The 27299-nt window shown below is 41.0% G+C and overlaps 1 protein-coding gene across 3 annotated transcripts; it reads left to right on the forward strand.

Annotated features, from left to right (window-relative positions):
- The first annotated feature begins 3380 nt into the window (after positions 1-3380).
- Positions 3381-26961, forward strand: MAP9 (microtubule associated protein 9). 3 transcript variants are annotated; one of them, XM_007673064.2, is made up of 15 exons: positions 3382-3477; positions 6456-6551; positions 8715-8799; positions 9450-9776; positions 12113-12345; positions 13347-13458; positions 15497-15726; positions 17534-17601; positions 18910-19078; positions 20993-21082; positions 21585-21746; positions 21956-22101; positions 24392-24524; positions 24826-24900; positions 26788-26961. In XM_007673064.2, exons 2-14 carry the CDS (start codon positions 6477-6479, stop codon positions 24862-24864), a joined length of 1869 nt encoding a protein of 622 aa, XP_007671254.2. In that variant the 5' UTR covers positions 3382-3477; positions 6456-6476; the 3' UTR covers positions 24865-24900; positions 26788-26961. The 3 variants fall into 3 exon arrangements, with proteins under 3 accessions (XP_007671252.2, XP_007671254.2, XP_007671253.2); XM_007673062.3 differs by lacking the exon at positions 24826-24900 and having other exon boundaries at positions 3381-3477; XM_007673063.3 differs by lacking the exons at positions 3382-3477; positions 24826-24900 and adding an exon at positions 5897-5915.
- Positions 26962-27299: the final 338 nt, after the last annotated feature.

The raw sequence follows: 27299 nt of genomic DNA on the forward strand, positions 1-27299 counted from the left end.
CCTTCTACAGCCCAGCCCACACACTCCGCTCCTCTGCCGCTCACCTCCTCGCTGTGCCTCGTTCTCGCCTTAACCGCCATCGACCCCTGGCCCACATCCTACCTCTGGCCCGGAATGCCCTCCCTCCTCAAATTCACCAAATTCACCCACTCCCCCCCTTCAAAGCCCTACTGAAACCTCACCTCCTCCAGGTGGCCTTCCTGGACTAAGACCCCCTTTTCCTCTGCTCCCTCTGCTCTACCTTCCTCCCCACCCCACCGCACTTGTGTGCATGTATGTACATATTTATAAATCTATTTATTTTATTAATGATGTGTATATATCTAAAATTTTATTTATACTGATGCTACTGATGCCTGTGACCTGTTTTGATGTCTGTCTCCCTCCTTCTAGACGGTGAGCCCATCGTGGACAGGGATTGTCTCTATTTGTTGAAGAGCACTTTCTGAGAGCTTAGTACAGTGCTCTGCACACAGTATGTGCTCAATAAATACGATTGAATGAATGAATGCATGAATCAACCCATGACCTTCTTCCTCCCAGGCCCTTGCTCTCTCTGGACTGTGAGCCCATTATTGGACAGGGATTGTCTCTATCTGTTGCCGCATTGTACATTCCAAGTGCTTAGTACAGTGCTCTGCACATAGTAAGTGCTCAACAAATATAATTGAATGAATGAATAAATAATAATAAAATAATGATGGTATTTGTTAAGCGCTTATTATGTGCCAAGCAATGTTCTAAGGGCTGGGGTAGATCCAAGGTGATGAGGTTGTCCCACGTGGGGCTCACAGTCTTCATCCCCATTTTACAGATGAGGTAAGTGAAGCAGAGAGGAGTGAAATGACTTGTCCAAAGTCACCCAGCTGCCAAGGGGCTGGGAGTGATTAGAACCTACCACCTCTGCCTCCCAAGCCACGCTGCTTCTCCTTTTTCCCTCCATTTCTCCTCATTTCACCCCTAGTTTCCTCCCTCCTCGGGAAGCGTCCATTCCAAGTGATTAGTACAGTGCTCTGCACATAGTAAGCGTTCAATAAATACTAGTGAAGGAATGAAGTGAGCTCATCATTGGGCAGGGATTGTCTCTATCTGTTGCTGAATTGTACATTCCAAGTGCTTAGTCCAGTGTTCTGCCAATAGTAAGCGCTCAATAAATACTATTGAATGAATGAAGTCCTTTAATAACAAGAATGTTGGCATTTGTTAAGCACTTACTATGTGCAGAGCACTGTTCTAAGCACTGGGGTAGATACAGAGTAATCAGGTAATCAGATACAGATACAGGACAACCTGGTTACCCTGTATCTACCCCAGTGCCTAGAACAGTGCTCTCACATTCCCTCCTACTTAGACCTTGTGCCTCATGTGGGACGGGGACTGGGTCCAACCTGATTAACTTGTATCTACCCCAGGGCTTGGCATATAGTAAGCGCTTATCAAGTACTATTATTATTAATAATAATAATAATAATGACGTTGGTATTTGTTAAGCACTTACTATGTGCTGAGCACTGTTCTAAGCGCTGGGGAGATACAGGGTAATCAGGTTGTCCCACATGAGGCTCACAGTTAATCTCCGTTTTACAGATTAAAATGGATTTTAATTTTACAGATTTTACAGTGAGACGCAGAGAAGTTAAGTGACTTGCCCACAGTCACACAGCCAAGTGGCAGAGCCGGTATTCGAACTCATGACCTCTGACTCCCAAGCCCGTGCTCTTTCCACTGAGCCATGCTGCTTCTCTTATTACCACCCCGGGGTGTGGGTGTTGGGAGTATCAGGTAGGACCCTGTTAACCCACTCCCCCGTTCCTTTGGGTAGATACAGAGTAATCAGGTAATCAGATACAGGACAACTTAGTTACCCTGTATCTACCCCAGCGCCTAGAATAGTGTTCTGCACATAGTAAGCGCTTAACAAATGCCAACATGATTATTATAGCAGGGTAATCAGGTTGTCCCACCTAATAATAACGATGGCATTTTGTTAAGCGCTTACTATGTGCAATGCACTGTTCTAAGCAGTGGGGTAGATAGTATCTACCCCAGCGCCTAGAATAGTGTTCTGCACATAGTAAGCGCTTAACAAATGCCAACATGATTATTATAGCGGGGTAATCAGGTTGTCCCACCTAATAATAACGATGGCATTTTGTTAAGCGCTTACTATGTGCAATGCACTGTTCTAAGCAGTGGGGTAGATACAGGGCAAACAAGTTATCCCACATAATAATGATGACATTTGTTAAGCGCTTACTATGTGCAGAGAACTATTCTAAGCGCTGGGTAGAGACAGGGTAATCAGATGCAGATACAGGACAACCTGATTCCCCTGTCTCTACCCCAGCGCCTAGAACAGTGCTCTGCACATAGTAAGCGCTTCACAAATACCAACATCATTATAATTACAGGGCAATCAGGTTGTCCCACATAATTTATAATGGTGGCATTTGTGAAGCGCTTACTATGTGCAGAGCACTGTTCCAAGTGCTGGGATAGAGACAGGGTCATCAGATACAGATACAGGACAACCTGATGACCCTGTCTCTACCCCAGCGCCTAGAACAGTGTTCTGCACATAGTAAGCGCTTCACAAATGCCAACATTATTATTATAGTAGGGTAATCAGGTTGTCCCACATAAGAATAACAATGGCATTTTGTTAAGCGCTTACTATGTGCAAAGCACTGTTCTAAGCGCTGGGGTAGATACAGGGGAATCAGGTTGTCGCACATAATAATAATAATAATGTTGGCATTTATTAAGCGCTTACTATGTGCAGAGCACTGTGCTAAGCGCTGGGGGAGATACAGGGTAATCAGGTTGTCCCACATGAGGCTCACAGTTAATCCCCATTTTACAGATGAGGTAACTGAGGCACAGAGAAGTGAAGTGACTTGCCCACAGTCACACAGCTGACAAGGGGCAGAGCCGGGAGTCGAACCCATGACCTCTGACTCTGAAGCCCACGTTCTTTCCACTGAGCCACGCTACTAATAATGATGGCATTTGTTGAGCGCTTACTATGTGCAAAGCACTGTTGTAAGCGCTGGGGGACAAATCAGGTTGTCCCACACGGGACTCAGAGTCTTGATCCCCATTTTCCAGGTGAGGTCACTGAGGCTCCGAGAAGGGAAGTGACTTGCCCAGATGAGGTCACTGAGGCTCCGAAACTTGCCCACCGTCACCCAGCTGACATGAGGCAGAGGCGGGATTCGAACCCGTGACCCTTGCCTCCCCAGCCCGGGCTCTTTCCACTGCGCCACGCGGCCCCTCTTCCCTCCAAACTCCGCCCCCTCCCCCCCGATGACGTCAGGGAGGGGGGCAGGGCTGCTGTCTCCTAGGCGACGGGGAGGGATTGTGACGTCACGGCCGCCCGAGGCCGTCTCCCCAGCGACGGGTCCGGCGGGGCCGCGGCCGGACAGAGGCGCTCAGCCGGACGCCGAGGCAGGATCGGGAAGGTCCGGGTCCCGCTGGGTGGGTACCCCGACCTCCCGGGATCCCGTTATTAGCTAGACGCTCCGGCGGGGGGCGGGAGGGACGGGCCGCTGCAGCTCCTGCAGCTCCTGCAGCTCCTGCAGCTCCTGCAGCTCCTGCAGCTCCTGCAGCTCCTGCAGCTCCTGCAGCTCCTGCAGCTCCTGCAGCTCCTGCAGCTCCTGCAGCTGCTGCCCCCTCGCGGACAGACTAGGCGGGAGCTATGTTTATGACCCTATTTATTTTAATTATTTACTTATTTATTTATTTATTTATTTACCTGTTTATGACCCTATTTATTTTAATAATAATGTTGGCATTTATTAAGCGCTTACTATGTGCAGAGCACTGGGGAATACAGGGTAATTAGGTTGTCCCGCATGAGGCTCCCTGGCTCAGCGGAAAGAGGCCGGGCTTGGGAGTCAGAGGTCATGGGTTCGAATCCCAGCACTGCCGCTTGCCAGATGTGTGACTGTGGGCAAGTCACTTCACTTCTCTGTGCCTCAGTGACCTCATCTGTAAAATGGGGATTAACTGTGAGCCTCACGTGGGACAACCTGATTACCCTGTATCTCCCCCAGCGCTTAGAACAGTGCTTGGCACATAGTAAGCGCTTAACAAATACCATTATTATTATTATTATTAATCCCCATTTTACAGATGAGGTAGCTGAGGCACAGAGAAGTTAAGTGACTTGCCCACAGTCACACAGCTGACAAGTGGCAGAGCCGGGATTCAAACCCATGACCTCTGACTCCCAAGCCCGGGCTCTTTCCACTGAGCCACGCTGCTTCTCTAGGAACTATTGCTATTTTGCTAATGAGGTGTCCATCCCCTTGCTTCTATTTACTGCTCTTGAGATAAATTGTGGTATTTGTTAAGCGCTTTCTATGTGCAAAGCACTGTTCTAAGCGCTGGGGTAGATAGAGGGTAATCAGGTTGTCCCACATGAGGCTCACAGACTGCGAGCCCGTCAGTGGGCAGGGACTGTCTCTATCTGTTGCCAAATTGTCCATTCCAAGCGCTTAGTACAGTGCTCTGCACATAGTAAGCGCTCAGTAAATACTATTAAATGAATGAATAAATGACCCTTGCTGTGCAGCTGGCTCCAACTCCGCAGAGCAAATCGACCCCCCTTTCCCCCTCCCTCCAAGCGGACAGTGCCCCCCGGGGTGGGGCATAATTCATTCATTCAATAGTATTTATTGAGCGCTTACTATGTGCAGAGCACTGGACTAAGCGCTTGGAATGGACAGGTGGGCGACAGAGAGAGACCATCCCTGCCCAATGGCGAGCTCCCGCTGTCTAATCGGGGGAGACAGACGGCAGAGCCAAATAGAAGGAAAGAAAAACAAGACAGCATTATCACAATCAATAGAATCAAACGGATGTACACCTCATTAATAAAATAGGGTAATAAATAATATAGACAAATGAGCACAGTGCTGAGGGGAGGAGGAGGAGCAGAGGGTGGAGGGGGAGCAGAGGGAAGTGAGGGACGCTCAGTCTGGGAAGGCCTCTTGGATGCTCTAGACATGCGCATCCCTTAAACAGGGTGCCCGAGCGCTTAGCACAGTGCCCTGCACATATCAGTGCTCAGTACGATCAAATGCATTCATTCAATCGTATTTATTGAGAATTTATTGAGAAGCAGCGTGGCTCAGTGGAAGGAGCCCGGGCTTGGGAGTCGGCGGTCCTGGGTTCAAATCCAGCCTCAGCCACTTGTCAAATGGGTGACTTGGGGCAAGGCACTTCACTTCTCTGGGCCTCAGTTGCTCCATCTGTAAAATGGGGATTAAGACTGTGAGCCCCAGGTGGGATAACCTGATCACCTTGTATCCTCCCCAGCGCTTAGAAGAGTGCTTTCACATAGTCAGCGCGCAATAATAATAATGATGGCATTTGTTAATCGCTTACTATGTGCAGAGCACTGTACTAAGCGCTTGGAATGTACAATTAGGGCAACAGAGACCATCCCTGCCCAATAACGGGCGATCGAATGTTGGGCGGGGATTGTCTCTAACTGTTGCCGAATTGTACATTCCAAGAGCTTAGTGCAGTGTTCTGCACATAGTAAGCACTCAATAAATACGATTGAATGAATAAATGTGATCGAATAAATAAATGAATCAAAGGCCAGGGTCAAAAGGAGGTCGCTGTCCAGAGGCAATGATCCTTTTTGGGTTTTTTTCCACCCCACCCGGATGCAGCCCTCTTTATGCTGCTTGTTTCTGAATTTCCACACGAGGAGAGAAAAGCCCATTTCGGCTTTTTCATTCACCAAATTATATTTTAAATGGATATTTGTTGGGTCGGCCGTTCATTTTTTTAGAAATTTGGGCGTCCCTCATCTCCCAAGATGCATATATTTTAAGTTTTAGAATCACGTGAAAGATGAATGATTTAGGAACAAAGGATAATGCCTCCAATGGTGGGAAAGAGTTAAGTAAAAATTTGATTTTTTAAAATTTTCCTTCACGCATACCCATTTAAAATAATATCCTTTGAAAATTGGGCACCTTGTTTGCACAGCTAATTTAAGTGTAACCTTACCCCCAAACCTTACTAGATAACATTTTATTTTCTCATTATTCTAGATAATGTGTTGGATTCCCATTTTACTTTAATGGGAAAATGAGGGAAAAGGGTGTTTGACCAGGACATATTTTTTTTTTTATTTTGGCTGCTATATAACCTAATTCCAATTTTAACAAAACAAATTGCGTTTCACAGATAGTAACGAAAGGATAAAAACAACTCAACCTGTGGTAGCAGTCACTGTCAGAAAAGATATAGGTATACACATCACACCTCATATCTTAATAATTCTAAGTATTTTAAATTAAAGTGTTCCACCATGGCCATCAGAGTTTTGGGTGCATACTAACTAATGTGAATGCTACTACCAAATGTCAGAATCAAATGCCCAATGTTTAAGAATGAGTCTTCTAACCATGTTTAATTGTGCTTTGAAAATTCAGTCTTCCAGACGCTTCCAAATCATGTCTAACGACGTTTTCAGCACAACTTTAGCTTATAGCAAGAGTTCAAAAGTCACCAAAAGAACTGCCTTTCAGGTAGGTATTTCAAATGATTTATAAAAAAGATGCAAAAAGGATTGTACTTGATTTCCCACAGAGGAATTACTTGTTGTCATTTAACAACAGCTGTGGTATTTGTTACATTTTTATTATGTGTCAAACTCTATACTACAACCTGGGGTAGATACTAGAGAATCTGATCAGATGACATCCCCGTTCCATACAAAGCACCTGGTCTAAATAGGAGAGAGAGCAGTATTCTCTCCCCCGTCCCCCCGCCCCCCCCCCCCCCCCATTTTAGAGATGAGGAAAACAAGGCAGAGGGAAGTTAAATGATTTTCCCAAGGAAACACAGCAAGCAAGTGGCAAGAGCTAGTGTTGGAACCCAGGACCTCTGACTCCCAGGCCTCTTCTCTTTCTACTAGGACTCGCTGTTTCTCACAGATTAGTAAACATTATAAAGTTAGCATTGGTTATGTTAATTTAAGATATATGTAATAGGCCTGTGTGGAAATGTAGTACCTTTTTTTGTTTTGCCCTACTTCGTCCTATCTTAACTGTAGTCGGCCTGAACATTTTCAGGACTGATCAGGTACATGTTTGTAACAGGTAAGCAAAACTTCTTGCTTAGTTTCAGAAGTTATCGGCAGACCGGTTGTAGTTTCTGTATCAGGGGTCGGTGATTATTTTGCCAGAAGGGCCACCTATGGATTTTGGAGGCATTCATTCATTCATTCAATCATATTATTGAGCACTTACTGTGTGCAGAGCACTGTACTAAGCGCTTGGGAAAGTACAACACAAGAAACAGCTGAGAAGCAGCGTGGCTCAGTGGAAAGAGCGTGGGCTTGGGAGTCATAGGTTATGGGTTCTAACACTAACTCTTGCCACTTGCTTGCTTTGTTTCCTTGGGAAAATCATTTTAATTTAAATTTAACCATTTAAAATGGGTTCTCATCCCAGCTCCACCACCTGTCAGCTGTGTGACTTTGGGCATGTCATTTAACTTCTCTGTGCCTCAGTTACCTCATCTGTAAAATGGGGATTAACTGTGAGCCTCACGTGGGACAACCTGATTACCCTATATCTACCCCAGCGCTTAGAACAGTGCTCTGCACATAGTAAGCACTTAACAAATACCAACATTATTATTAATGTCTCTGAAGAGGGGAGAGTAATTGTCAGATTTGAGGAGGGAGGGCATTCTAGGCTGGAGGCAGGACATGGGCTAGGTGTCGGCGGCAAGACAGGCAAGATCAAGGCAGTGAGAAGGTTAGCACTAGAGGAGTGAAGTGTGAGGGCTGGGTTGCAGAAGGAGAGAAGCGAGGTGAGGTAAGAGGGGCAAAGATGATGGAGTGCTTTAAAACCAATGGTGAGGAGGTTTTGTTTGATATGGAGATGGATGGGCAACCATGGAGTTTTTTGAGGAGGGGTTTGACATGTAGAAAAATTCATTCAATAGCATTTATTGAGCGCTTACTATGTGCAGAGCACTGTACTAAGCGCTTGGAATGAACAAGTTGGCAACAGATCGAGACAGTCCCTGCCGTTTGACGGGCTTACAGTCTAATCGGGGGAGACGGACAGACAAGAACAAAAATGATCCAGGCAACAGAGTGAAGTGAAGGGACTGGAATGGGGAGAGACAGGAGGCTGGGAGGTCAGCAAGGAGGCTGATGCAGTAATCCAGGCGGGGTAGGATGAGTGATTGCCTTAACGTGGTAGCAGTTTGGATGGAGAGGAAAGGGTGGATTTTAGCGATGTTGTGAAGGTGGGACTGAGAGGATTGAGTGAAGGCATGCAGACATGAGGATGCAAAATCAATGCTCCACACTGTTGGGGAGAGAGTAAGGAACAGGGAGATAATAAACCAGGAAGGGATGAGCTTCCGTCTCATTTCCACTTCCGACTGTCTCTGAACAAGTCACAGATGCAGTAAATGACCTCCACACGCTACCGTTCTTGGGGTCTTGGCACAGTGCGGGCTGCTAGCCGCATCCGATGCAGGCTTGAACTTGGGTGATTGGGTCTGTGGGCCAGATGCAAATTAACTGGAGAGTCATATTTCCCCCACCCCAACTCTCATTCAAACTTTGTAAAGACTCACAAAGATTTCTGGCAAAGAGCTTCTGTTCGAGGAATAAATGATTTGTATTAAATATTTTTGAGAGAAAACTTATTTGAAAGACCTTATTTCAGGAGGAACTAAAAGAAGTCATTTCAGCCCGGAAATCCAGGCAGCCAAGTACCGAGTACTCCGATGACTTTACCAGTGATGAAGATGGTAAGTTATCTAAAGTTTGCAAGTCTTTACTGGGACTATTGATTCATACTCAGTTTTAATTTTGTTAATAATAGAATAGATAATTTTAGTTTTATTCATAGTTACATGTGGTCTTACTGAATCAAGAAATTTCTTTTAAAAATCTGATTTAAGTATATTTTTAGCATTTGAGGCAGCATGTGGTTGTGTTCAAATGTACAACTGAGATAATAATTGATTCCTTTCAGTTATCGCTGAAACCTTTAATTGCTTTCTAGATTATAAAAAAGGCAAGCATGTCAAGGGTAGCGAAATTCTCTATTATCATTTGATACTTTTTAGGTATACTGTAGTTTTATATGCCAACATCTCTTTCTAAAATAAACTCCTTGTGGGCAGGGAGTATGTTATATTGTACTCTCCCAAGCAATTAATGCAGTCCTCTGCACACAGTAAGTGCTCAGTAAAAACCATTGATTGATAGAATAGTATATCATTGGCTATACTCCGATTTGAAAGTCACTAAAGTTTTGTAGTAGTGACAATGGAAATAATTCTTGTTTTTTTTAATTAATATCCTTAAGGTAATCTTTAATTTCAAATCCAACATATATAAAAGTCACATTTTATTTATTGCTAGTTGTGAAATTCTTTTTTTTTTTCATTTTCAGGCACATTGAAAGATGTTTCTGAGGCTTCAATGGATGAAAAGTCAATTAAGAAAAAAGTCACTAATAAGTTCCATTTATCTGATGATGACAAAAAGAAGTCCCCAAAAGTGACCTACCTGAAAAGTAAAAAAACTCATGGCAAAAAGGTCCAGAATGCTCCTACCGTCACCATCAAAAATAAAGTAGCAGCATCTGACTCTCAGGACAAGAGTGAACTTAAATCCTTACTTGAATGCCAAAGTAAAGAAGATGAAACTGAACAAAAGAAAATGAAAGTGAAACCCAAACCCAAACCAAGGAATCGTCAAATCAAAAGTACATCCTCAGGTAAATTAAAAAAAAAGAAACTTGTTTAGTTTAGTTTCTAGTTATAGCAATATAGTTGTAAAATTGTATTTATCTTTTATTTAAAGAGTTCTGATTAACTGTCGTGTGTTTCCCACATGAGGATATTACCTTTTCTCTATTCTTTTTTTTTTTTTGAAATAAATGAGGACAAGGAGGCTGAGGCCTGCCCAACCCTACAAATAAACCAAGCCCCTGTCTCCTAAATCTGTACTCTCTTTCAGCCTTGCAATTAGCCACTTGCCAATATCATATGACATTTGGCAAGAGGCAGAGTCAGCTCACATCCCTCTGGCTGGCCTTCCTTGTGAGCAGCTCCCTGAACCTGGAACCAAGGAGCAGCAGTGGAATTCCCTGGTGCAGCCCAAACTGGCCTGGGAAACCCAGATTCTACTACACCCACAGCACAGTCTTGCTTAAATGGAAGAACAGGGATTCCTTAATAGTGGAGGACTTAACAAATAACCTTTATATCTGCTTATGCCATAGGAAACACTTGATTTGACCTCACACCCCCTGACCATACTGGTCTGCTATGTGACCTTGGGCAAGTCACTTAACTTCTCTGTGCCTCAGTTACCTCATCTGTAAAATGGGAATTATGACTGTGAGCCCCATGTAAGACATGGAATGGGTGCAACCTGATTACCTTGTATCTACCCCAGCTTTTAGTTCAGTGTCTGGCACATAGTTAGCACTTAACAAATGCCATAAAAAATGTTTCTCAGCCTTATTTATGATAATGGGAGCTGTGTTCAACAGCAGTTGGCCAAGCTGTTCCAGGAGCTTCTTTGACTGTTTTCAGATTGGGTGTGAGGCAAAAGAAGCCAAATTATCCAAGTAGCAACCAAAATGGTATTTGGATGAAGAGCAATGTAGGGGCCCCTGGCCACTAGTGCCTCAATCCCTCGCTTTTAACCTCTCATGTATCTTTAACAAGAACTAACAATTTATGGTGACTTATTAGGTGTAAATGCTAATTTGTTTAATTCACTACTGAATTAACCTGGGGTTACTCACCTTTATACTTTTGCATTTTCACTTACCATTATATATGAAAACTCTCATGTGAGACATTCAGAGGGCTCTTACTTATGAAGTGGCAGATTAGGGAGCCACTTTTTGTAGTTGCAATAGAAATGAATTTGGAAAAATATTTTTAACCTCAAGATTACAGCAGACGTTAAGATTTTAATAGGAAAACAATGTGTTGGTGAATCTTCTGTTTTAAATATTTGAGTACACAGTTGTGATTTTTCCATGCCATGATGAACTTCCAGTTGACACCACCCTTCCTTCCCCCACAACACCTATCCACCAGCATTGTGCTGACGGTAGCTAGTTGCCCAGTGGTCAAATATCAGCCACAGATTGTTGATTGGGCTGCCTGGTCAGAACCCCTGAACTGTGGAACAGGTTTTATTTCAGGCAGGAAACTGAGGCAAACCAAGAAGACCTTGAGAGCCTGTGACAACCATGAAGGGTCTGCTTCTTTCAGTTCAGAGGAGGGAGGGTGGGCAGGGCAGGCCTTCCCAAGGATTTCAGTTGATCGAGTAGAACTGAGTTCTTCCAAGATCATCCATGTGGGATCTTCAGACCCTGAACTCCTAAAGCAGTTGAAAGTCCATATATGACCCAAAGGTCAAGCTTTGCCCTGTCGCTTCCACTCTTCCCCCTCAAAAGTCTAGCTATTATTTTATTTTTCACAATACAGCATTTGTCTTCCTTATTCTGAGAAAATAGTCTCGTGGGCCATTGTGTCAAGTTCATTTTTCCTGGTTCAGCATTGGGAACCTGCCCATCTGGATGCCAGTGAAGCAGCATTTGCTATCTTTGAACCATAGACTGATGTTGTGTGTGTGCACAGCATTCTCATTTGGAAGCAAAAAATGTTCCATTTAGGGTAGTGTGAAAGTTTTTTTGGAAGTTCCAAAAAGTTTAAATGAGGTTTCAGTCCTGGATGTGTCTTTTCCCTCTTTGCACATTTCATAAAAATCCCATACTACCATTCCTCCTTCTTTATAACTTCAGAAATGTCAAAGTACCTAAAATGAATTTCTGTATAAAATATGGGATGTAAGCATAAGTTGGAAATGTGATTTATTGTTACTATTTTAGATTCTAGTTGAAACCTGTAAAGGGATAAGATGGAAAGAATGAAAGAACTGAAATTTTGACTATTTTAGCAGTTTCCTGAAGCATAGGTTTTGTATTATATTAGAAACAGGGTGGAGATGCCAGGTATTATTTTTCTAAAGTACTCAAGAAATATTATTTAAAAGTTTGGTGGTGAAATTAACAATGATTTTATTTTTCAGTGGAACGGATCAGTGGAGTTGCAGTAGATGACAATTTTAAGCCATCACCTCGACAAAGAAGTATCTTAAGAAAGAGCAGCCATGTGGAGGATAAAGAAGTCCCAGGGGAGGACAGTAAAATTAATTTGAGTCTGAAGCCAGCATCACATTCTGCCCCCTCATCTCTAACCAGGCTGAATGACATATTATTAGAATCCGAGAATAGAGCGCTGTCTGAAAGTCCCAATCCTGAGGTAACTATTGCATTTGAAAAATTGAGTCTCATTCTTTGTTTACTCTTGCATCACATCACCATTTTAAGTTGAAAAAATATTATTTGATAGTTGCTTTCACTATCCATGACATAAAATTATCCATGACATAAAAGTCTGGCTTGCCTTGGGGAATAAAAAAAAAGTTCAACATTTCTCATTAAACTAGAGTCTAATCAATTGATGGTATTTATTGAGCAACTACCCTGTGCAGAGCATTCATTCATTCATTCAGTCATAGTTATTGGGCTCTTACTATGTGCAAAGCACTGTACTTGGGAAAGTAATAGAGCAGAGTGGGAAGATACAATCCCTGTCCCCAAGTCCTAGGGTGGACTTTAGAAGAAATAGGTATATAAAATAATAGGACCAAAGTTTAACAAAAATTGGTGGATGATCTTAAATTTTTTTTAAAAAGTAAAGTTCTCCCACATGCCTTCCATTTTTTTCTTCATAACATCACATTTGTCCTACCCAATGAAATTATGTGCAACACTGTGCAATACAATATTCCGATATCAAGGGGGATTTCAGGGCAAAGTTTCCACCTTAAGAGAACCTACATTGGCATGTGCTACAATATATTCTAAGACATGTCTGATTTTCACATGTCTAGGGCATGTCTGATTTTGACTTCATATCTTAGAGATTCACTGCAGCTTACACTTATAGCATTATGAGTTTTGGTTAACTTCCCCTGGTTTCCTCAAGGAAGCTATGGAAAGTAAAATATTTTTCTTTGAGGTAAATTCTTTGAGGGTGTATTATGTCTTTTACCTCTATTATATTCTCCTAAGTGCTTAGTAGAGTGTTCTGCATATATACCAGGTGCTCGGTAAATACTATTTACTGATTTGTAGTTTTTCATCCTCCTCTTTACCAAGGAATTCAGAAGCATTTTTCTTATACAGTTATGATGTGGTATGACTTCTTGTGTAACTTCTTGTGTAACTGAACTTCACAACTGAATTATCTTTTTTAAGGGACCATGGTTAAAAAGCCCATCTCCAATATTACCTCTTTATCACTCAGTATCCGCTGATGAAAATATTGGAAAATTTTCACCCCTATCTGGAGAAGGCTCGTCTGTAAAAGGTATCTGAAAATAGTTGCAGTTTCTATTTTGCATTTTTTCATCATTGAATTATTAATATCCATCTTTGGAATTAAAAAAAAACTGAAAGGCATATATTTACGAAAATCATATAAATAGGATCCCAGGAAAATTGATTTTATAATTCATAAAAAATAGAAAAATAGACATCATCCTTTTTCATAGCAATATGGCTGGCTGACACTTTAGGCTGTGTACAGTGTAACTATCTCTTATGGAGTGGGGCACTGATGCAGTGGGAGCTATGGGGGCCCTCGCTCCTAAGGAATTGGCACTGGTGAGTCGAGGTTATTAGTTCTACCCTCACAACTTTTTGGACAATGTGGGAATCAGACCCAGCCCCCCTCACCCTACAGCTGTAAGGGGGTTTTGCGAGGAGTCCCAAGGGGACTGCTGCACTTGCAGTTTGCTTCCAAAGCTGGACAGGGGCTTAACCCACCAGTGCGAGATTTGGGACCAGGCTCTTTTTGCCGTGGTTGAGCCCCAGAACCAAGGGTTTAGCCTCATTTGGTAGCCCATAGGCTGCTCCAGAGGCAAGAGACGTACCCGAAACTGGCACCTTTGCCCCCAGACAAGGCATTTTGGACCCCACCCTGCCTGCCCGAGCTTCACCTTGAAACACACTGTATTCCTATCTCCCAACTGTTTTCCCTGTTTGTCCTCTAAACCCTTGCAAGCCAGTGTGTCACAATTTTATCCCAACCTTGTTTCCCTTTGACCTTGCCCCAAGTTGTCCCATCCCTCAAAATTAGAAGTCAGCACCCTGATAGGACTTTAAACTCTTGTCATCAAAGGTGATACTTAAGGCAAATAGAAACTTGGTAGTCAATCGTTTGTATTTCTTGAGCGCTGTCTTCAGAGCACTGTACTAAGCGCTTGGGAGAGTACAATATAACAGACACATTTCCTGCCCACAGCCAGCTTACATTCTAGAGGAGTAGAGTACAGAATACTAAAGAAAGCTGAGTATACAAGGGAAATGTATCTTCGGTTTGCATACCTCAGAGGTAAAGGTCAGCTTCTCCCCAAAGATTGCACCACCCACCAACCACTTCAGCCTGAGAAGCAGTTCTCGCTGGGCAGGTCAGCTTGGGCCTGAGTGATCCTCAGGAACAGTTGTGCCGAGGCCTCGTCCCATAAACCCGAGGCAGCACTGCCTTCTGAAATGAACCCTAGCCAAGGCTGGAGTCACCCTGGGGCCTGTGGTCGTGTTGGGGACTGAAGAGGTGGTGGTGGAAGACCTCGCTGGCTCCCCTTATCCCAGCAGGAGCCTACCTCAAGTGGGAATGGCAGTGGGGGTGGCAGCTGGCCCCAATCTGCTCAGCAATGTACAAGATGTCACTAAGTTCCCCTCTAGAGTGTAGGCTCTTTGGGGGCAGGAAATGTGTCCATTATATTGTTGAGAAGCTGCATGGCATAGTAGACAGAGCACGGGCCTGGGAGTCAGGTCATAGGTTCTAATCCCAACTCCTCCACTTGTCTGCCGTGTGACCTTAGGCAAGTCACTTCTCTGGACCTCACTTCTCTCATATGTCAAAGGCGGATTGAGACTGTGAGTCCCACGTGGGCCAGAGACTGTGTCCAACCCCATTTACTTGTCTCTACCCGAGTGCTTAGTACACAGTGCCTAGCACGTAGTAAGCACTTAATAAATACCATAATTATCATTATTATTGTACTCTTCCAAGCTGCTCAGTACAGTGCTCTGCACGCAGTAAGTGCTCAATAAATACAATTGACTGACTAACCAAGTCCTAACATGGTGATACTGTAGCTTCACAACATCACCAGTCTAGACACCCCCACACACAAAGCTCCAACTGGCTCTGTCTTGATTTTACAAAAGTATATTCGTTTTTTTCTATTTTCTTCAAGAAAATAACAGTATCGTATTTCCATTTCAATTTTTGTAACCCATGCTTTGTAAACATCTTTGTTTTTGAAAAGACAAGTAAATTTGGCCATTATGTCATTTTGAAGAGACTTTCAATTGAGTTCTGTTTCTCTAATACAAAATAGCATGGGATGAAAACCGGAATTATTTGAAATTAGAAGAGAGTGACAGGAACTCTCCCCCAGTCATGGGACTGATGATGACTGCTGAATATGATAAACTAAATCAAATTCAAGAAACTTCTGAACATGATCTAGAAGAAGCTGAGAAGAAATTAGATCAGATCATGGATAATGACATAAAAGATGCTCCAACAGAGAGTACAATAACAACTACTTTAGATGAATCACTTAAGGTATTTTTGTCAGTTTACTTTAATTTACAACTTCCAGTTTAAGCTGTTTCCATATATCTATCCACTTTTTGCATTCCTCACTGCCCTTCTATAATGGTTTCATAGCAAATTGAGATACTAAATCATTTCTGATACCTGAGAGGATAAATGCATATAAGCCCTGGTAGTGTGGTTTTGATTCAATTCAGTGGGAGTTTTATATGAGGAAGGACTGCAAAATAAGATTTGTGATGAATGGTGCATAAACTTACATTTTATTAAAAGAGGATAGAAAAAATGGTTGTCAAGTGGCAGAGAGCATTCTCACAAATCATTGTTAGGTCTTTTCAGGCTATCAATTGTCTCTTAATAGACGCTTGGAAATGCATTGACTCTTTAAGGTCTCTAAGAGGATCGTTGAATGGTACTTGGTGCATTTAATTGTTCTCCACTGACTTGGAATAGTTAATATACATCCTTAGGATACTGAAGAAGTAACTAACTGGCTATTAACTCGGAAGGAACTGGCTACTGGACATATTAAATATGAACTTTCTCTTAGTCCACAGTAGCTAAGGGCCAGAAATCCAATGCCTGGCCAAAGATCTTGATTTGAAATCAGCCCAGCATTAACTCGGAAGGAACTGGCTACTGGACATATAAAATATGAACTTTCTCTTAGTCCACAGTAGCTAAGGGCCAGAAATCCAATGCCTGGCCAAAGATCTTGATTTGAAATCAGCCCAGCATGATTGTATCTGGGTTCAGCTTTGGGCCATCCCCAGGGCCTCAGGCACAAAGAGAAATTCAAGGACACTTACAGTCCAAAGAGCTGGATGTCTGTACCCTATACAAGCCCTTACACCTGCATAAATATGTCATCTAAAATAGAGGAGACTTAGATGCAGCATCCTGTCTTTTTCAAGTAATAAGTTATAGTGTCAGTGGTAAGAGCTGTGTTACAGCACTGTAGCACTGTAGTGTGCTTTTTATTCAACACTGGGCATTTTATATGATGAAACTCTGCAAAATAAGATTTGTTATGAGTGATGCAGTTTTTATTAATTCCTAATTAAAAGTCCACCATAATAGAATTGCACACTGAATATGCTTGTTTGATCATCATCCATTTGCACAAAATATCAAAAAACAGTTGTTTGAAATAAAAGCAAAATACCAAAAGACACTGTCTTTTCTTGATGGGCTATAGCATTTAACGTTGACCCTTTCTAATCTGTGGGATTACAACAGTTATGTAAATAGCTATTTAGCTGGTGAGTATGATGTATTCAGACACCAAACAAAGGATTGGAACTGCTTCTTGTTATTGGAAAACAAGCAATAGTGCCCCTCTTCCCTGTTCCTGCACAGTCTCCAGTCAGTTAATAGGTTGACTGATGGAAACCTAAGTCATCTGCAGGCAGGGTTGATCAGAAAGACCCAGCTTCACTGCACTCAGAAGGGAGGAAAAGATAGTGTTCAAATACCACTGCTTCTAACAATGAGAAATACTTCCGAGCTGTCCCTGTTGCCTCAGGGAGATTGGCCACTCTGGAATCACAGCACCTCTCTGCTGTATTCCCTCTCATCTTAACCCTGAGTAAGGTGAGTGGAAAGAAAATGGGAGAGGAGTTTGTGGAGGGGAAAGACAAGTTATTGGATGAGAGAGAGGGTGGGTGGGCTAATTCAGTCATTGAATCAAAAAATATTTCTGTATCTTGAGATAGAGATAACCAAAATCACAATAAGAATTGCCATACATCTCTGCTATATTTGTAGAATTTACTGTAGTGATTTTTAAGTTTGAATTTTTTTCGTAATTCAATAGAATACAACTGAAGATAAGAATCAGAAGAACATTGAAACTAAACGAAGAGGGGAACATCTGCCCAGCAGGTAATAATAAAAATCCTTTGTTTGAATTGGAGTAATTAGTATTATGGTTGTGTAGAAATGTAATCTAGTGACCTCATGCTAAATATGTATTGAGGATACCTAATAAGTATTCTCCTCATGAGCCTTTTCTTAGCGATTACCATAGGGGTTCAAGGAAAATATTCCTGGAACAAGTGAAATTCCCTTTTGACTCTTTCCTCCTTTACATCTCATATCCAAGTTCTCATCAGACTCTATCTTCTCTTTTCTGGTGGCATGATTTAAACCTCAAAGCATGCTACTCTCCTGAAAATTTTGGTCAACTTGTTTTTAGACTTTAAAGATCTGTTTATGTTCAAAACGAACAAACTGCTTGTTAGTTTTTTGTTAGTCAGAGCTCTTTGACTCCCCCTTTGTCAAGTTCATTTAAACCTTGAATCCAGTTCTACCCTCTGTTCATTAGAGAGTGGTTTGACTTAAATTATGTGAGAAGCAGAGTTGCCTAGTGGATAGACACGGACCTGGGAGTCAGAAGGACCTGGGTTCTAATCCTACCTCCACTTCTTGCCTACTGTGTGACCTTGGGCAAGTAACTTTACTTCTCTGTGACTCAGTTACCTCATCTGTTAAATGGGGATTGAGACTGTGAGCTCCATGTGGGATATGGACTGCGTCCAATCTGACTAGCTTGTATCTACCTCAATGTTTAGTACAGTGGCTGGCACACACTCAGCACTTAACAAATACCATTTAAAAAAAAGGCACTTGCATGAAACTAGGAGTAGGAGTGAAAAGAGGTTATACTTTCCCCCCTCCATTTTGTGATGCCTTCCTGCACCCAAAATGCATAGCTCCTTTGGATATGTTGCAGACACAGACTTTAGCAATATACCTGGCAACAAAGTCTCCACTGTCCACGTTCATGGCCACTCATCATCTCCATTGTGATTTAAAGATGTATAAATTCAGGGAGTGAAACACCCACTAGGTAGTGATTTTCCACTTGACATAGATGCCCAGCTACTTCAGATGGAACAAAGAAAGCCACTTACCTCTTCCTGGATCCAGGGGCAGGATCTTACCACATTCATAGAGCCTTGGAGGGGCTAGTGAGACTCTTGAGTCACAGAACAACAGCCCTTAAAAAATACTTGTAAAGTACGGCAAAAGCAATTTTCGGTTAATTCAGCCACATCATCCAGTTAATTTTTAAATAATAAATGCAGTTTTCATTGTAAAGGAGCTTTAGTTGTGATAGCTGTAAGTACTAGAATAGTGCCATTTAGTGGACTTGAATTGTAATGTAGCATGATCTTTTTATTTCTTTAGATCATTGACATCTGAATATATAAGACAATCTCATGCTAAGAAAAAAACTCCATCTCTAGCAGCATCTTCTCAGTACCTAGGGGCATTAAAGGTCTTAGACAAGAAGCCCTCACAGAACCAAACCATGGAGATTGACAAAGCAGATTCTCTTAGGGCAGCAGTTTATCAGGTAAAAAAAACCCAACCAGCTAGCATCAAAATGCCCTGCTTATCATAACAGTAATAGTAGTAATAGGTACACGTAGTACATAGCCATAATTGATTTTAATGCTTGTCACCCTCTCCAGACTGTAAACTCTTGTGGGCAGGGAGTGTGTCTACCAACTCTGGTGTATTTTACTCTCCTCAGTGCTCACTACAGTGCTCTGCACATAGTAAGCATTCAACACAAACCATTGATTGATACTAGTAGTTGTAAGAGTGTTTACTGAACACTCCCTGGATAGATACACTATACTAAGCACTTGGAAAAGTACAACAGAAGCATAACACACGTTTCATTCATTCATTCAGTAGTATTTATTGAGTGCTTATTATGTGCAAAGCACTATACTAAGCTCTTGGAATGTTTCCTGTCTACTAGGAGTGTACATTCTAATGGGGGAGACAGACGTAAAAGTTATTGGGGAAAGATACTTAAGTAGTTTTATGCTTACAGAAACCATTAATTTAAATGGGTACTTTTTTGGCTGCATTTAGTAGTCATGTCAATTATCTGAATAAAAAAAAGATGGCAAGTTAGTGATTTTTGTAATATATACAAGGAATCCCTCATTATCCACTCAAAATTTTCGCTACTTATGAACTTTTCCATACAAATTTTAATCAAACTCTGCTCATTTGTCTCTTTTCTCATTTATTCACTCACGGAAGTGGGTCTAATTTTTGGTCTTTCGGCTATGTATAATTTATCGCAAGCCACTAGATGGCGGTTGCTACTATTGCTAAGAACCTACAACTATGATTCTGCTTAGGAAGAAAGGCTCCCATAATTTCGTTTTCACCAGTCAATATCCATAGAACCAATTACGGATGAGTAATCAGTGTCTTTGATAATATTTCTTCCAATACAGACATTTTAATTGAGTTAATACTGCCTCTCTGCGAGTATACATTTGATTTTGGCTTCATTCGGACCTCTAAATAACTAGGAAAGGCTGGATCTTGGAACAAGGTGTTAGTTGTCCTGGCTTTACAAATGCAATGCTTACTTCCAATGGAGTAAAGGGATATAAGATAAACAGTAGAACCTGTCCTTGCCCCAAATCTGGGCAAAGTGATGTGACCAGGGCCAAAGTGCTAAGTTTTTAAACTCTGGACACTTTTTTCAATTATAAGAAACCCCTCACTCATCACGACTTTGCTTTTACTCAAGTACTTAATTGGATAACTTTTCCAGTTTGCAGGATCAATTTCACTCTCAACTTTCACAATTTAAGACACCTAACACTTGTTTCCTATTTGATCAGTTTTGAATAGTGTTACGAATTCACAAAGCTAGTTTTCCTATCAATCGCATTTATTGAGCACTTTTTCATTCATTCAATCGTATTTATTGAGCGCTTACTGTGTGCAGAGCACTGTACTAAGCACTTGGGAGAGTACAATGTAAAATAATTGGTAGACATGCTCCCTGCCCATAATGAGTTTGCAGCCTAGGCTAATATTTTCCTGTACAACATTGCCAAAATACTAGTCTCCCACAAAATTAGTTCCACCTAGCATTACAAAACAATGTTCCTGGGTGTCTCATTGGAATGGAAACCTAACTCCTGTTTCCTATTGCTCTAATTAGTTGCCTACTAACTGCAGTTTTCAACAATGAGATCTATGAGAACTCACTCAAAGAGTATTTTCTAGACTTATACCATTAAAACCTATCAATGGTATCTACTGAGCATTCACTTTGTGTCTAGCTTGGAAGAGTACAATACAACAGAATGGACTGAATTGTAGCAGTACACAATTTTCTGTAGTATTTTTAGATAGGTTTTGTTATGTTAAAGTGCCAATAATAATCTTCAACTAAATCAAATATCTGGACTCTTTAAATTACAGTGAGCTCCTTTTCTTCCTCTTACAGGAATGGCTGAAAAAGAAAAATACTTTCTTACAAGAACTTCAAAAAATTAAAAGAAATGAAGCTGAAGAGTTAAGAATTAAGAATGAGCAGGTATGCTAGAAAGTTTGCTGCTTACTACTAGTTATTATTTTAGGCACTGTGCACTGGACTCATTCATAAATATTTTTTTTACCAACTCCCTCACTAAAACCAGCCACAACTTTAACATGTCAAATTTTCCAGAAAAGCTTAATACACTTTCAAAAGATGCCAGATTTTCCTGCTTCTAGGACCAAGCATATTGGCAGTGATGATTTTGGGATTGCTAGAAAGAAAAGAGATTTTTAAAAACCAGATCTTGGGAATTAAATATATTCAGTCATATTTATTGAGAGCTTACTATGTGCATAGTACTGTATTAAGCACTTGGGAGAGTACAATGTAACAATAAAAAAGACATTCCCTGCCCACAAGGAACTTATATTTTGATTGTTTCATAACTAATTGACCTGTCAAGACTATTCCAAATCAATCTCCACCATCTAAAATTCCTGAACATTGCATCACTTAGCCATAGTTATTTCCTGTATCTTCATTTACTTTTGCCAAACAGAAAGGAGCTTCCAAGAAAGAAGAAGCTCTAGCCTCCTTTAAAGCCTGGAAAGCAATGAAGGAAAGGGAAGCAAAGAAAATAGCTAAAATGAAGAAGCTTGAGGAAGCAAAAATGAAACGATCAGCGGAGGAGACTGCTGAGAAGAAAGGAGAAGCCCAAAAGGCAATGAAAAATTTCAGTTTAATTTCATGAGACCTTTTTTTAATAGGATTTTAATCTAAATTTGTGATTTAAGGAGGAAGTATTCTCTTTTTTATATCATTGACCTTTATAATGAATTCTGAAAATCTTAGATAAGCACAAAAATAGATGAGAGGCAAGTTTTTTAAAAGTCTATGAAATGGTAATTTAAAATATTGTATTTTGTTTAGGCTTTTGAAAAATGGAAAGAGCAAAAGATGGAGTACCTAAAAGAGAAGAGTAAAAAGGAAAAGCAACTTGAGAGAGAAAAGAAAAAGAAAGATGAGGAAATTGATGCTGAAAAGAAGAAAGTCAACATTATTGCTGTTGAAAAATGGTAAATCATCAAATGGGCATAAGAAGGGAAGCTTGTGTATTGTTTTGTCTTATCCAGGAACCAAGACTTAAATTCCTCAAATAATTTTTTTAAATGGTATTTAAGTACTTACTATGTGATAGACACTGTACTAAGTGCTGAGGTAGATTTAAGATAATCAAGTTGGATGCAGTCCCTGTTCCAGGTAGGGCTCTGTTTTGGTCCTTCCAATTCTTTAGTTTACATTTAAAAAATCTGATAATTATATTGCCTACAATGGCACAAATTGTTGGTTCATACTAAAGTCCAAAAATTATTTAGCCACTAGAAATTTTAAGAACTGGACTGACTGATTTTAGCATGCCTATATTTCTAGAAAAGATCAGATACAATTTTTCTAGTCTATCCTCTCACCACTTGAGATAAATTAAATGAATGCACTAATATAGGCAACTGAAGATCACTTTTCATATTTACTGTTTTGTATCTTTAGAAAGTACTCATGTTTGAAGTGACTCCAAAGGAAGTCTGAATTATTTGGTGTAAAATATTTCACTTTATCTTTTTTTAGCAGTTTTCTCCCTTAATGCCACAGAAATGTAAAACAACTTGCTTGTAACTTTACTCCCAAGATCACTTGAAAGTGCTTACTTAGTACAGTGCTTTGCATACAATAAGCGACCAATAAGTACAATTGAATGAATCACTTAAGACTTTCCATGAAGTAGGTCACAGCACCCTGAGTCCCCTACAGGGTGCTTATATTACCCATCCTAGTATAAACTTTGTATTTCTTTACATTAGTTCATCTTTCCTATTGTGTCTGCCCACCATATCTTTATATTGTGAGCTCCTGGAGGGCCAGGGATGATGTCTGTCACCCAAGTATTTTCTCCCAGTGCTTAAGCACAGGACTCAGCACAAAGTAAGCACATAATGAATGCTATTACTACTACTTCTAGAATGAGTATGGCCTACTGGAAAGAATGCAGGCATGGGACTCAGAAGACCTGGATTTAACTCCAGCTTTTCCACTTGCCAGCTGTTTGATCTTGTGCAGCGTCACTTGAGTTTTCTGTGCCCCTGATTCGTCACCTGCAATATGGGGATTAAATTCCTCCTTTCCCTCCTGCTTAATCAATCTATCAATCATATTTATTGAACACTTACTGTATATAAAAGCATTGTACTAAGCACTTGGGAGAGTACAACGGAGTTAGCAGACACATTCCCTGCCCACAATGAGTTTATAGTCTTGAGGGGAAGACAGACATTGAAATATACATAAATAAATTATGGATATGTACCTAAGTGCCGTGGGGCTGAGGGAGGGGTGAATAAAGGGAGGAAATCCAAATACAAGGATGACACAGAGGAAATGAGCATTGTAGTGAGGGAAGGCCTCTTGAAGGAGATGTGCCTTCAATAAGGCTTTGAAGATGGGGAGAGTAATTGTCTGCCAGATATGAAGAGGGAGAGCGTTCCAGGCCAGAAGCAGACCATGGGTGAGAGGTCGGTGACGAGATAGATGAGAGAAGTGAGTACTTTGGCAATATAGAAGCGAAATGTACAGACTGAGTTGTAGTAGGAGAGCGGCGAGGTGAGGTAGTATGGGGCAATGTGATTGAGTGGTGAAAAGTCATTGGTAAAGAGTTTCTGTTTGATGTGAAAGTGGATGGGCAAGCACTGGAGGTTCATTAGGAATGGGGAAGCACAGACTGAACATTTTTGTAGAAAAATGATCCAGGCAATAGAGTGAACTATGGACTGGAGTGGGGAGAGATAGTAGACAAGGTGGGTTAGGCTAAGTGCTTAGACTGAACTCCATTTGGAAAAAGGACTTTGTCTAACCTTGTTATCTTCTGTCTGCCCCAGTGTCAAGTATATAAGTAAATAATCATTACAATTATTAGTACTACAGCTCAAAATGAGATTAACTCTGCACTTTAAAAATTAGCTTTACCAATAAGCTCATTGCACATTTTATTAATTTTTAAAAACTTGAAGATTGAAAGGTTTTGGTTGTTGTGTGAGATTTATCATCTCAGTTTCTCCAAGTGTGCTGCAAAAATCGAAAGCAACTTTCCTACTCAGCCGTTTACATTAGTCACCTATTTATTAAAAAACACTGTACTAAGCACTTGGGAAAGTATAATCAATACAAAACACATGTTCCCGGCCTTCTAAGGAGTTTAAAATCTAATCAAGGAGCTTAATCAAAGAAACTTTTAGGAATTACTGGAGTTTTTTAAATGTATTTGTTTATATTTATTATACTCATACCATATTAATTTGATTTTATATTATTCAGGAATGAAAAAAAGGAAATTCTTTTCAAGCAGAAGGCGAAAGAGAAAATAAATGAAAAGAGAAAGCAAGAAATAGAGAAGGCTGCAAAAGAAGATAAAGACAGACAGGCATTAGATGAATATGAAAGATGGCTGGTAAATATGTGTCTCTAAAATCCAAAGTAATATTTCTAATACATTATTTGCAAATATGATTTTTTTATCAGATCCCCCACTAGCTTCTACCTTCGTGTTTTCCTAAAGATGATCACAAGGTGGCAATAGTCCCCCATTTAAACTGCTCTAGTGTACTGACTTTTTTAAAGAACATTTATGTGTCCATCAAGCATGTAGAGGATATGATTATTTTCCATCTGCTTTGTTTGTATATATCAGAGCATTTCGCATTATAACAGTTAGTGAAAGTGCAGTGTTCTTGTCTCCAATTTGCTGTCAGGAAGAGCCACGTGCGAAAGCCCAAGTGAACACGCCATAGCTGAAGCAAAGAGTAGTCGCAGCACCAGCTGCAAAAGTGAGTGAATTTAGAAATCACAATTAGAATATTTGTTAAGAAATAATATGGCCTTTATGCCCCAAGATGAAGCCCATACCTGAGTAGCGATGTTTCGTTTATATCCCCCAGGATTCACAATTCAAAGCAGTTTATTGACACTGCGTGCAGTGGGGCCTAGTGGAAAGAGCATCATCTTTACTGCAGTTCATATTCAAGACATGTGGAGGGAACAATGTCAAGACCTCTAGTCAATGCTCAGAGCACTTTAAATCTTATTTAGGAAATTTGGAGGGGTGTAGGGTCCTCGCTCCTGGCCATTGCAACAGGCTGAGCCTCTAAAATTCTTGAATCTCTCTTCTACAAGTAGCTATACCAACATAACTAATCTGGAAGCACATGTCTGTGGAAAGCAGCATGGCATAGTGGGAGGGCCTAGCTTCTAATTCTGTCACTGCCACGAACCTGCTGGGTGACCTTGGACAAGTCACTTCTTTGTGCCTCAGTTCCCTCATCTGAGGATTCAGTACCTATTCTCCCTCTTAGACTGTGAGCCCCACATGGGACCCAATTATCTTGTATCTCCCCCAGGACTTAGTACAGTGCTTAGCATGTACTAAGTGCTTAACAAAAACCATATTATTACTATTATTATTATTCCCAAGAAGACACACAGATAATTAGAAACTGTTTCTCAGAATAAGCTAAGCAATAGGTGTGAAGAAGACTGAGGTTATTAAGAAACAACTCACACCTGGAAAAACCTATTGTCAGCCAAGTTTCGCCATCAACAACACAGTGCAGAATGCTATCACTGAATTATGCCAAAATTAATTACATTCTCCAGTGATGCAAGAATAGACAGAGGAGGAAAAAGAATCAAGCAGCTATTAAGCCTTTGGGTAGAGTAAAATTAAGAGTGTGGTGCCAATATGGCATCAAGAGTGTGGACAACAACATATAGAACACAGTTAGTGTAAGGGTATACATAATCCCTGTCTTTAGAAAACATGTTAAGATGGACAAAGACAAGTAAAGTATATCATTAACACCCAAATTACAAAGAAGGCATGGATAACATAAAATACCTAAATATCCTATAACAAATATACAGAAATGAATTAAATATGGGTGCATTTTAATGTTCAAGTACAGCAAGTATTTCCTAGGATAATGAGGAAGAGAGATTTGGAATAAAATCCAAAAACATTAGAAGGATCCAGGAGACAGAAGTTGAAGTGTTCCAGGGATAGGAGGTAGGATTATTATGAGGAATGATAAAATGTTTGCTTGATTGGAAGGGAGAGTGCAGGTAGAAGTTTAGGAGTTGGGGGTTTAGGAAGGGTGAAGGTAAGAAGGTACCTTCTAAAGAGTGGGGGTTGGATCGTTGGTTATGAGAAACTTCTGTATTATGTCAGGAATTTATAACCAGTCAACATCTACCCTGTCATTCCTCCAGAAGCTTGAGGATGGGAAAGAGATCTTGAGGTTGGGAGCTGGGGAGGTACAGCGAGGCAGAGGAGATCAAAGGAGTCTTCCTGCTCCATACCCCAAGCTCCCCGAGGTGGCTCTCCAGACACCAGCCCTGCTGCGGTGGCCACCACCCTTTGTTTTTCAATAGTTCTCAGCGAAGCCCATTGAGAAGAGATTTTAGAGCACTGTTTCCAAGAGCTGACCAACTTGATTTGAAAGAAAAACATCTAATTACCTTACGTTAAAAAACAAAATGTAGTGGGCATGGTGGTTTTCAGGCTGGGGTGTGTCTTTAATGGGCTGTGATTGGTAAGAAGTTCCTCACACTAGGATGTATCATAATTTTACCAGGCTTTGTAAACCTTTAAAGTTAAATTTGGGTTTTTACAACTCCACAATTACTGCATAGTGACAACCTTATATTCTTGTTTCCAGGAAAGGAAAGAAAGTACTGAAAAAAAACAAAGGAAGTTTCAAGTTCTTCCTGAAAATAAGACACCTCCTCCTTGGAACCCTCCAAGCAAAATTGTATCATCAAGAAATTCTTGAGATAAAAATCTGATGTTGGTGCTGCTGTTTAACAATAACTATTTTAAAATGTATCTGTGAGCAGGTCTTGCATCTTTCATTTTAGAATGGACATTTTATTTAAACTGCAGGCAGACGTTTACATTCCTAAGCATCTTTATCAAACTGAAATCCTCACAGCACTGATGCTCTGTAAAGGGTCAACCTAAGTGATTGGCGGCTACACATGGAGAATTTCACATGTAAACAGCATGGACTCCCTTGTCTCTTTTCCACTGTTTTTGGAAGGGGGCTGCTGCCATGTGCTCCCATTCTTAAACAGGGGTACCCAGGGATTCAGCTGAGTGCAAGATAGAAGACATGATCATGAGGGGACAATTGTTCCCTGCTTCAGAATTCCCTCTTCCTCCTTTCCAAAT

Source organism: Ornithorhynchus anatinus, chromosome 12 (genome assembly GCF_004115215.2).
Source record: "Ornithorhynchus anatinus isolate Pmale09 chromosome 12, mOrnAna1.pri.v4, whole genome shotgun sequence".
Classification (NCBI taxonomy): Eukaryota; Metazoa; Chordata; class Mammalia; order Monotremata; family Ornithorhynchidae; genus Ornithorhynchus; species Ornithorhynchus anatinus.

Excerpts from the sequence above, each read along its gene's own strand:
- MAP9 (XM_007673062.3), top strand. The coding sequence starts at position 6,477 with ATGTCTAACGACGTTTTCAGCACAACTTTAGCTTATAGCAAGAGTTCA. Across the intron at positions 8,800-9,449 it reads CTTTACCAGTGATGAAGATG|GCACATTGAAAGATGTTTCT; the intron begins GTAAGTTATCTA and ends TTTCATTTTCAG. Across the intron at positions 13,459-15,496 it reads AGAAGGCTCGTCTGTAAAAG|CATGGGATGAAAACCGGAAT; the intron begins GTATCTGAAAAT and ends AATACAAAATAG.